Consider the following 12,070-nt stretch of genomic DNA (forward strand, 5'->3'; position numbering starts at 1 on the left):
TTTATCTCTCGATGCTAGCATTCTTTCCGGGCTACTTGTTGGAGCCAGTCTTGGACTCAGGTTGTGGCTCGAGACCAGCTCGCTTTACAACACTGGAATTGTGAACCTAACATTGTTTCAAATGTAAAGCAATTGCACAGTTAATATTACCGCAAATGATACAGTAGTGGTGATTCTTTTCTTATTTGTTGTATTTACATTTCACCATTAGCCTCGCTTTAGTAGTCAATCAAAATGCTATTTACTTTTTACATATTGACAAATACATATTTGATTCATTTGATTTGACTTTTTATTAGGTCTCCTGCAGGAGAAACTTGTGTCGGAGGACAGTCCCTCTGTGCTGCTACAAACATTGAGCAAAAAACATACACATCCACAGCACAACATAATTAAGACAATTACATACAAGACAAGACAGTATATACTCTACACACATTGGACACTGCATTAGAGTCATTTGCACCCCCCCCCTCCCCCATCCCCACCACGCTCACGAACTTCCGCTTGTCTGTCTGCCTCCCTCTAATTGTTCATTGATTAAGATGATAGCCTGCGGTATGAATGAGTTTTTATACCGGTTTAATTTGCAGAAAAGAGTCCTATACCTCTTTCCTGAGTTTAGGAGCTCAAATTGGGCACATGAGAAGAATTGTCTAGAATGTTGTTGGCCTGTTGAATAACGGACTGCACATATACTGTATGTCCTGGGGAGCAGGGGGTGGGGGCTGCCCGATTACCGTCCCTGCTGTCTTAACCAAGCTGGTTATCTGAGCCTTAGACTTAACAGTTAGGTTCCCAAACCAACTGGTTATTCCGAAGCGCAGGACTGACTCAATGGTTGCTCTATAAAAGATCAACAGAATGCTTTTGCCAACTCCAAATATCCTGAGACGTCGCAAAAAATGAAGGCGCTGATGGATCTTCGAACAGACCTTTGATACATGTGTCTGCCAGTTAAGGCCACAATCTATATAAATCCCCAAGTATTGGTAAGAGGAGACCTGCCTGATGTTCGTGCCATTTATAAAGATGGGGCTGTGGTCTCCAATTGGTTTGGGGTCATCCCGTGCTGCTCATGACCTCATCTGACAATACAGTGTTAAATCTCACACGCTGTGGCCTTTTTGATAAGAAGGAGTGGTACCACCTAATAAGAAATGGGTTGGCATTCAACCGAACCAGCTTCTTCAGCAATATGTCTGGACGGATTGAAGTAAAGGCTGAGCTGAGGTCCACAAATAGCAGTCTGGGATATGCCCCCCTACTCTCAAGATGTCTCAAAAGAAAGTGCAGGATAGGAGACACGGCATCACTCGTACCACAGTTTTTAGTGAAGGCAAATTGATATTCATCCATCAAAGCTTCCACCTCACTGCGTAGTTTCTCGACAATGATCTTCTCCAACCCTTTCATTACATTGGAGGTTAGGGCCACTTGGACCGGAATTGTCATTGATTTCTTGGCACTTGGCACTTCTGTGTCTATTGACAGCTGGAAGAGAGGATGCCAGGCCGGTGTTAGTTCCTCAGCGAATGTTTTTACTAAATAAGCGGACATGTTGTCTGGTCCAGTGGCCTTGTTTACACCAGTGTTGTGTCCAAGGACCGGCAACCCGAGGCCAAGGCCAAGGCCAAGGACTTGACTCCGAGGCCAAGGCCAAGGCCAAGGACTTGGAAAATTTTCCGGGGCAAGGCCAAGGCCAAGGACTTGAGAAATTTTCCGAGGACAAGGACCGAGGACTTGAGAAATTTTCCGAGGCCAAGGCCAAGGACCAAGGACTTGCCTCCGAGGCCAAGGCCAAGGACCAAGGACTGATTTTGAAACTGAGGCCTAGCCGAGGACATGTAAACAATGCTATCATACCACTTGGCAGGTCTTCATGATTTGCAACACCCCTCCATCATAACCCTTTGCACTCCCTAACGCTTGAATGAAGTGTTTTTATTCAAAGAGTAGAACAGTCAGGTTACGTGTTATTTATACTGAGAAAAAAAAAATAAAATCATATGGTATACATTTATGAATGAATGTTTTAGTGCAGTAGTTTCTTAATATGAAGTAAATCAACACTCAACGGGCATGACGTGGCACGGAACACAACTTGAGAAATGGCTTTGCATACAAGTCAATCACTGACTCCAGAAAAAGCGGTAATCTCTCAGTGATAATTTTACAGTTTACCGGCAGCGAGTCCCAGGGACTCGCTGATCAGAAAAGTATGAGTGCCATTATGGATTGAGAGAGTCCCAAATTTCGAATTCTGAAAGGGTCTACTTATTCAATTGCATATGATAATAACACAAACAACAACATATACATACAATGATAAACAAATGCTGCAAAAATTTAAATAATTCAGGAGCAGGCCTGAGGATTTCGGAAATTCATGGTAACCGTTTTTCGGTTTCGTCGGATTACCCAATGGGAAACCACGATAACAAATGTTGGGTTCCGTAAACGTTCATCATAGGAACCCATTTTTCAATTTGACGAAAGAATTTAACACACGTCATCATTCGTTCTACCAACAGTTAACATTAGCATTACTACACCTTGTGACGAATGTTTTATTCATAAAGTTACCATGCTACAACCAGTAAATCATAGAATAACCAATACTGTTTCATAATATTTTTCACAGCGATTAGCCTACAAATCTAATGACCAACTTGCCTCGTAATCGTGCCTCGCGTCGTATTTCGCTCTCGCGTTCTGTGCATATGTCACAGGTGAGTTTAGTGATACGCCCTTTGGACGATTCATACGAAAAATCAGACAAGCATTCCCATTTCTTAAATAATGTAATTAGTAGACCCTGGTGAGTTTTTTTCGCCGCCATCTCAAACTTTCATCCGCGCGATTCCTCAGTTTGCGGACTAAAATAACAACCCGCATGCGCACATAACGTCATCTGTTGTGTCCCCCCCCCCCCCCCCCCTGAAAACAAAACAAAACGAAAGTAAATTAGAAGAAACACACTCACACACCACATCACAAACACACATACAGGCGCAGTGAAATCGCATGGATCACACAGTCAATTCAAGTGCGGTGACTTTTATAATTAAACTATTTTTCGGTACCGTGAAAATGACGCCACGGAAACGACACGCTACCGGTAACGATTGTTCCTGTGAAATCCTCAGGCTTGCCGTAGTTTTTTTGTTTGTTTGTTTGTTTTGACTGAGAAATTTCCTTGCGTCCCAAAAACGCACATTGTTTGGAACTGTGCGTCCCGTGGGAAAATGATGCGTCTAGGACGCGGGACGCAGAGGTAACGAGATGGCTGAATCTCGAACCATTCTCTGAGTACGACTATTATTACCACTACCACTAATACTACATTAATTAATACCTTCAACTTCACAATAATCATAATAAATAATTCAATCAACCATGATTTTAAACTATGTATTATCAATATTCATTATTCCAAACATGAGAAAGCATTCAGCAAACATAACTGGAATCGAGCAAAAGGACTCCAAATCCCAACGGCCAAACCCAGAAGTGAACTGCCGACAATATTGACTCCAGCTGTAACGCAAGTTACTTGGTTCAAACAAACATTCTAGTGCGACCGCACAAATGTGACGACTGTGCAAAAATAACTAAATAGAAGACACCACTGTTACAGAAAGGCTTTACACGCTATTTAAACTGCCGATCGTGAACGCAACAAACCGTGATTGAAACTAACTGTGATGCCGCTCTCTATCCGTTGCGCCAACTGTTATCTGTCAGTGGCAGACCCGCCCCTCTTAAAGCGGCAGAATTTATCCATCAATATGGGTTTCCTTGGATGGAATTTATTAGATTCGTTCATGATTATTGCGGTCCTTATACAAGGGATTCGAGGCTCTAATCCCTCATTGTGTCCGAGGACCGGCCATCCGAGGCCAAGGCCAAGGACTTGACTCCCGAGACCAAGGACCACCCCTCGGTCCTCGAGCCGGTCCTCGAGGCCAAGGACCGGCTCGAGGAACACATCTCTGGTTTACACGCAGTGATTTTAAAAACCCGGGTAACACTAGCTGAGTCGATTAACACCCTGTTCATCTGTGCTGCATATAATACAGCACATTTGACAATAACGTTGTCTTCAATTCAATTGTTAGAATCATACTGCAGAGCAATTCATTACACTCTTTGGAAGTGTCAACTTCAAAGCGCATGTTGAAATCATGTAGTTAGTTCCCTTGCCCTCGCTTTCTCATCATGGGCCGACAGGGGCTTCTTCCTAGTGTCCATGTTCGTCATGGTGTGAATTGAGTCCCACAACCTCTTTGTGTTTGAATTGGACAGGGCTTGCTCTGCCCGCTCTTTGCGTTTTGACCGTGCTGCTCTGAGTTGCCAGTTGAGATCTTTCTGGGGCAACCTCAGAAACTATTTATACCTTTACTTTGTATGCCTACGTTTATAGATCCAATTTTTAACCCTAATAGTTTGCTGTGTTCTTCAACCAGCCACAAGCAGTGGCGTACAAAGCGGTGGATGCCTGGGGCAAGCGCATGGGTACGATGCTTCCGAAAAAATTGGTGTCGAACACTCGAGTGTTGGAAACGGCTGTCAGGATAACGTGATACAAGGGGTGACACATTACTACTCGTATTAAGCCAATGGCAGTTCATGATAGAGTGTGCCTGCCATGAACGACGGCGTTCTCTTTGCAGCCTTCCCAGCAATGCCTTAAGAAATGGATAAGATGCCACAAAAGCATTTGAAGCCTCACGTTACCTTTTACAAAAATCTATTGGAGACTGTGATCTATATGTGTCACAATATTAAACCATCGGCATGCTCAGTCAACCTCAAGGCGGAGGAGCTGGTGAAAACATAATAAAACATTATTATAAATAATAAGAAGGAAGAGACAGATCTAATTATGAAGCAGGCTGAACCTTTTAATCAGGTAAGCACATTAGAAGACTACGGATAACAATCGGCGTAAGAATGGTTTGTTGGAGTAGGGACGTAAAAACACCAACAGACCCACCAGGCAACAGACCAAGCATGAAACCAAAAGATATATGGCAGTTAAATTATATGTTTCCGGAACGGGTAAGACAACGGAGTAGTGGTGGTTTCATACTGCACCTAATAAACATAATTAAATTAGGTGGTTTGGAACAGGCCTTAATGCGTCCTTGGGCGCGCGCGCACACACGCACACAGATAGTCTGCTCAAGTCAAATCAAACAGGGGCAATCTGAATGAAAGCTGCTGTCCTTGCAACTATAAAACAGCCTGCTTTATGTTCCCAATCTATAAATTATCAGGCGCATTTAGGATTAGGAATGAGCCTGAGGACAGAAACCAGAACATTTGCGCCACAGCAACGTAAATATAAGACGATGATGGCTTGTTGTTCTTGTGTCAGACAACCTCGCAAGCTCAGATGGCCTTTTCCTTTTGAGACGAACTCTCAAAGAGCGTCTTAATGCATTCATCAGACTTGTTTTCTTTGAACGCAACTTTTCACAGGAGCCAGGCTCATGATCCCGGGCTGCCATTGGCCAGCACACATCACACTCTGCTGCTGCCTGCCGACTCACTTTGTTTCTTCGATAACGTCACTGCTTTCGTTTCCACAAGACAGACTGGGAAGCGGCTGGGTCATCATCTGTCTCCCTCTGTTGGCTGATTGTAGACGTCATGGGATGAATGTAAACATATTCCAATAATCCAAGGCAAATGTGACATTCCAAATTTTACTATCAAAGGGCATTCTTGCTGGTGGACAATCTGATTTATGTCATTAACAAGACAGTGTTCAATGCGTTCAAGGAACTTTAAATACAAGCAGACATTTACACTCTGAACAGAACAGCATCTTTTAATGATTTAGAGCTCAGCCACCTTTTCTTTCAGACACTAATTGCTTTCAATTGTAGTGCTGCACGACTCTGGCCAAAATAATCATCACGGTTATTTTTGATCAATAATGTGAGCACTATTATCAATCACAATGTAAAGTTTTCACTGCAAGATAAAACTCAGAGTATACATTTGTTACATTAAAAAAAAACATTTACCCAATAATTTAAAATGTTGATCGCTATTAAGGTTCCTCGCCATGTTGCTTCTCATTTGGCTGTACAGTATTTTCTTCTCTTGACATGACTCGCTCTCAAAAACCCCAATTGCATTCAGTCGACGCTTTAAGCGGAAGTAGTCGCTCACTTGCAGGGTGTGCGCACTTGTAATTTGGGCTTTTTAATGAGGCATTAACCATGCGTTCGCTCCCTAGTGGTTGGCGGACCATTGATTGAGCGAATGCTTAGTTTATAATACAGTACAGTATATGCTGGCTGTACTGTATACGTATCGCCAACTGCCCAAAGACAGCTGGTGTAGGCTCGAGCATGCCCGCGCCCGGCCTGAGGATAAATGTTCACATAATGGCTGGATGGATGACAATGAGGTTCATTTAACCATGATGGCCCAAATCGTGATTAGAATTAAAATGTGATTAGTTGCATGTGATTGTGCAGACCTAATCAACGGGTTTGGAAACCTACTCGTAGCCTTAGCTAGCCCTAGCCATTCAAACGTGTGTGTCCATGTGTATGTCAGACTAAACATTAAAGAATATGTAACCTTGATCAGGGCTACTGTTATGATTTTTAAAAAGTTACACACAATTGTGATGGCTTCATTCTCCCTCAGTAAAAACATTTCCGATATAATCAGTCATATTTCCTCCCAAAGATGCTAATATATGACACGTTTTGCCAAAGGACGTAAACTTATGAGCACAACTGTATAAAATAAATTCCGAGAGTGCAAATATAAATTCTAACTAAGCAGCCAAACCAAATGAAGGCCAGTTAGGCATGAGTGGAAATTCATGCGCAAAAATGCAAAAGCAGAATAAAGTGAGTATATCGAGAAGTGCTCATTGTGCAGGGATGAATGGGAGATCCTTGGGGTCAGTAGTACAGAGCACTGTTGGAGTTCAGCAGTCTAACAGCTTCCCCATAGAAGCTGTTCCATTGGTGGTCCTAAACCCGATGCTGCAAAGCCTCCTGCCTGTGGGGAGAGGATCAAAGAGAGGGTGATCGAGATGAGTGGAGTCCTTGATGATGCTGAGCCCTCTTTTTGCAGCTGCGCTGGTAGTGGGAAGTCTGCTCTTGACAATCTTCTGTGCTGCGTTCACCACACTCTGCTGTGCTTTCGCCTCTGCAGCTGAGCACCCGCTGTGCCACATAGGTGATGCCGGTGCTCAAGGCGCTCCCCACGACACATTCGTTCAAGCTCGTCACGGCGGCGCTCCCAAGTCCATTTCGAAATGACAAATCGGAGATGTGTGTAAATGGTTCAGATTCAGAAAACTTTATTTGTCCCCATGGGGTAATTTGGACTTAACAGGCACGCTCTGCACAAGAAACATGAAAAACAATGACGAACATGGGATACAGTGCGAAGGGCCTGTCGGTACTCGCCGTATGTACAGCGCCCCGAGATCTTAGTTGAGAAAGTAAACACTAGGGAAGGAGAGGGGGGAAAAAATGGTTTCGAGATTCCACAAACTATCAGTTCCCTTTATTGTCTTATCTGTATACAATCGATCGTTACAAAGAATGTGTTTATACTTAACATAATCGACACCATTTTCGCGAAAATAGGGTCGGTTATTGACATTTCTCAGGCCATTTCAAATATTTAATCCATCCATCCATCCATTTTCCGAACCGCTTGATCCTCACTGGGGTCGTGGGGGGTGCTGGAGCCTATCCCAGCTGTCTTTGGGCAGCAGGCGGGGGACATCCTGAATCGGTTGCCAGTCAATCGCAGGGCACACAGAGACAAACAACCATGCACGCCCAGACTCACACCTAGGGATAATTTAGACTCTAAATTTTAGAGTGTTCAATCAGCCTGCCATGCGTGTTTTTGGAATGTGGGAGGAAACCGGGTCACCCGGAGAAAACCCACACAGGCCCGGGGAGAACATGCAAACTCCACACAGGGAGGCCGGAGCTGGAATCGAACCCGGTACCTCTGCACTGTGAAGTCGACGAGCTAACCACTGGACTACCGCCGCCGATATCTAATATTATGATTATATTTAAGATTATGTATGATATTCTTTCTCACAAATTCTAATATTAGTTCAAGTACATTTCGAGTATTTTTTTTCTTTAGGTCTGTGTTTTAAGAAGTTCCCTCGATTTTCCCCTTTTTGCGGGCGTTTATTCGAACTTTTGAGATCCATGGGTTGTCATTGTTTTGCTTTTATTGTTGTTTGACAGTTACAATTGTTTCAGTATTCATAGACACTAAATTCCAGTCCTGAGTCTGTAATTGTTTAGCACATCAATGTCCTCATCTTTCTTCTCACTTGTCAATATTGTGTTTTGTTGTTTGCAGTGGTCACTGATGTCATGTAGAATAATAATACTCCGCTCGCCAAATTATCTATGATGCAAAATTATCGTCAATTAATGGTGTACAAGGAGAAGTGATTCTGCTGGATTTGGTAATCTTGGTAAAAGGGTTGAGGCTTTAAAAAATAATGGATGCATTCTTTGTTGTTTGTATGGATTTAGACAATCAATGTAATTACAGCAGATGAAAAGGACTTCTTTCTGTGTCATTTTCTTACAATGTTTTTAATCCATCAACATGACAAATAATTCCATATTTTGTAACCACAAACTTTAGCGGCAATGTCATGACATTAAGGTGCAAGCGATTGTCAGGAAGAAATGCGAGAACGACCTTTTTGAACAACCTTGAAATGTTACCACAGAATTGCCTCTATTGTTAATAAAGGCTTTTATGTTGACTGCATTTGATATAGGGATTGGTATTTGTATCACAAGTTTTTTCAAATAAAACAATCAAGCTCCAAACCAGTGAAATAGTCTAGCAAAATAAAATCAATCCTTTGATGGGTGCACAAAAAAAAAAGTCATAAGGGGGTGTTATGATTTAAATCCTTTAATATATGAAAGAAGCACATTTTAACACAATATACAGTGTAACAGACCATGTCCCACAGTTTTCATATTCGCCGACAGGATTTATTAATAAGGCCATCACCGGAGCTATGTTTACAATGTTCAGTGGTTTCTGTAAAGCCAAAAGACGCATGCATGATAGGATGCTTCTTGAGAGTGAATTCCAGATCATTTACACTTGATTACTGACACAGCGTTGAGACCTCTGAGGCCCACGTGATCGAGTGCCTTTCTATTGTTCTATTGTTAACAACAATCTTGCTGCTCACCGATCAGCCGCTGGTGAGGTAAAATGCGCCTGAAGATGATGATTTCTAACAACCCATTTTCTGACAGACACTTTCATGAATAAAGCGTGGGACAACAATGGCTTCTTTGCAAAATATAAATGTCAATGTCTGGAAATGTAAGTAACGGAATGTTCTCATTCTTAAATCTAGACAAGGAAAAAAAACCACACACTTCACTGACAGGACCTCTCTATTCACACTCCTCATTTGTGCTGTGCATTGCATAAAGCTAACTTGTGTTGTGAGGAGCGTGTGCTAGGTGCATGTCGTTTCCCACTTAGACATTCATGGGATGTATAAGGCACCTTCATGGGAATGATTTAAATGTCCACCGGGAAAGCTGAGGAATTAACAAGCTTGTTTATGCAAGGCCTTTATCATAAAAGGACAATGCAGAAAGAAAGCTCTTTGGAAATTCATGGGGGTGGGCTGGGCTTGTCAAGGAGGGGGAACAAGTCAAGCCCAACTTTAAAGGATTCAGAAAAATGCTGCTACATTAGCCATTAGCCTGTATGGCTGCATATCTGCCACGTTTATAAAGGTAACGTATCCCCAGAGGTCCTCCTCTTCTAAACACACCTACACACTCCTACCAAAACGTGACATGGGGAAAGGGTGTTTCAAACCCTGAGCAAACGCTTAGGTTCAAGAGCTTTCGGAACAAAGCTACTCGTGACTGATTTCATTGCGCTTGAAGAAGATCAAACTCAAGATCTATGATCGTTTATTGAAAGTAAACACAACTGTCACATCAGGCAAACACTGCATCTGTGTTTGATGCGCTCAATAATTCTACATTGGCTCTGAAGGCAAAATTGTGGTCTCCTAAAAAAAAAGCTCAGAAAAAGCATTTATCAGCACTGAGACATGGTGAGAATTTAGTTTGAAAACAACTAACTTGCCGTGAGACTAGTTCAAACAACCAAAGCGTGTAAAAATATATCTGGATGACAGGCGACCAAACACGGGCGCGTAGGCGAGCGCGCCATGTGGGATGTGCACACCGCTTCAGATCACACGGCGTGAAATTCCAGATACGTATTTCCACAGGTAAAAAGTCTTGCTGTGCTGTTCCCAGAATATTAAGGCGGCTCATTTTTCATGTTTCTTTCTTTTTTAGGGGATGGGGGGGCTTATACTTGTGCATATCCCACCAACATGTTGACAGAGTGCTGTATGACTTTTGCAAAGAGACACAAACATCTCGCCATGTTGACAACCCACGTGGCGTGATGGTCTGCTGACAGGTGGGACGGGGCGCTGCTCCTCAGATAAAACCAGCAGCTCGGGACAAGATGAGATGAGACAAATGGCTGAGGCGCAATTTGAAACAAATCATCTGAACAATTCGTGAGTCTGAGGCCAATAACACTGGGAAATGACAAGGGCTTCGTACTGCACGACAACTGTCATAATCTCGTTCAAGTTCGAGCAGCATTCAGATCATATTGATAAGATTCTAATGTAACATCCGAGTTTTCTAATCTATTTAACCTATCCCAAAAAAATCGACAGGTGGGTGACTGATATGATGTGGTCAGACGAAAACAATTTGCCACTTTGTTGCCAACTGCTTGGTTTAATAAAACACTTGGGGGGGGGGGGGGTAAATCTCTATACATATAGCTATATGAAAGAAGAATATAAAAGCTAAAACACATTGTTGAAGATAGCATTTAAGCATAAGACAAATGTGGTAAAAGGGCCAAAACCAGCAATCCTGTGTGCCTGACGGATGCTGTGAGAGACACAAAAAGTGTGTTGGCTAAGGTGGCTTACCAACTGCATATCTCCATATAGGTTCCAAAAGTGATTTGTCTGTGTATGAAGTATGGCCATTGTAATTCACCACACACGGACGGAAAGCGAAATATGTTTTCAACAAGGCAAACAAAATCGATTTTCACCAATCCCTGCGGTATTGCGGGCTCGTTTCAGACAGGAGGACAAACGCTGGAAATTAATAGCACTTTTTACCTTTGGACTTGGGCTTTAAATGTGCTGAGACATCTCACATGTCAGGCGTGGCCTACCAGAACTCAGGGGTCACCAATGAGAAGAAAAACAGAGTGATGTATCCCTTACTGAGTGGCAAAAAAAATGACAATGTCACACTTGACCGAAAGAAAGGGGTCATTTTCCTTTGTCGGCGTCCCCTCTGTGGCTTTTAATCTCCCATCTGACAAGCATCCATGTGCAACGTCTTGCCATGAACGCACTTGTCTGAGAAGGGGTAGGCAGGGAGGGACTATCAAAAAAATATATAGATATACAGATGTGCTACCGAGCTCAGAGCAGTTACACATCAGACAGGAGGGCTGCCTCATAGACCTGCAAGGGCTTCTGAAGGGCTCCTCATGCCGCCTCTCTGGTCACCAGTTGGCTTTGACAGCTTTGATGTCGCTCACCAGGTTTTGAGCGAGGCAGATTCCAAAAATCTGGAGAGGAAACCACACAGGAAGCGAGGGATTAAGGATGGTCATATTGGATTAAGAAAAAAAAATTGGACCGTTACGCTGCGGGGATTTACTCAACTGTAGGGATCTCGCCACAAGGGGGTAGTGACAAGAAAAAAATCTGAGCCCCTAATGGGCGCTGGTTGACCGTATGAACATCACACTCACCTGCAAAAGTGCGATCCCGACAAAGGTGCCAGCAACAATAATGAGGTTGTCCTGCAGCCACTTTTCAAATTGCCCCACACAGCCTTTGGTATAGATGTATTTTTGTTGGTCCAGCTTCTGTACAAAGCACGGGGGTAAAAACAACTATTATGTCAGAAACAAATTAAGGATTGGATCAAGTAACACG

At 43.0% G+C, this 12,070-nt stretch overlaps 1 protein-coding gene across 3 annotated transcripts in view; it reads right to left on the reverse strand.

The window, feature by feature from the left end:
• Positions 1-8,933: 8,933 nt before the first annotated feature.
• tspan17 (tetraspanin 17) overlaps positions 8,934-12,070 on the reverse strand; it is a 30,708-nt gene continuing 27,571 nt past the window's right edge. For 2 of the 3 annotated variants that reach the window (XM_086105631.1, XM_086105629.1), the window contains 2 exons: positions 11,884-12,000; positions 8,934-11,697 (listed from right to left, as the gene is read on the reverse strand). In XM_086105631.1, the coding sequence (XP_085961757.1) occupies positions 11,632-11,697; positions 11,884-12,000 (183 nt within the window). In that variant the 3' untranslated portion in view covers positions 8,934-11,631. The remainder of the gene's footprint in view (positions 11,698-11,883; positions 12,001-12,070) is intronic. The other variant, XM_086105630.1, reaches the window with a different exon arrangement.

The sequence above is a fragment of the Hippocampus guttulatus genome, chromosome 2, assembly GCF_054856545.1.
Source record: "Hippocampus guttulatus isolate MCC_2025c chromosome 2, RoL_Hgut_1.0, whole genome shotgun sequence".
In the NCBI taxonomy this organism is placed as follows: domain Eukaryota; kingdom Metazoa; phylum Chordata; class Actinopteri; order Syngnathiformes; family Syngnathidae; genus Hippocampus; species Hippocampus guttulatus.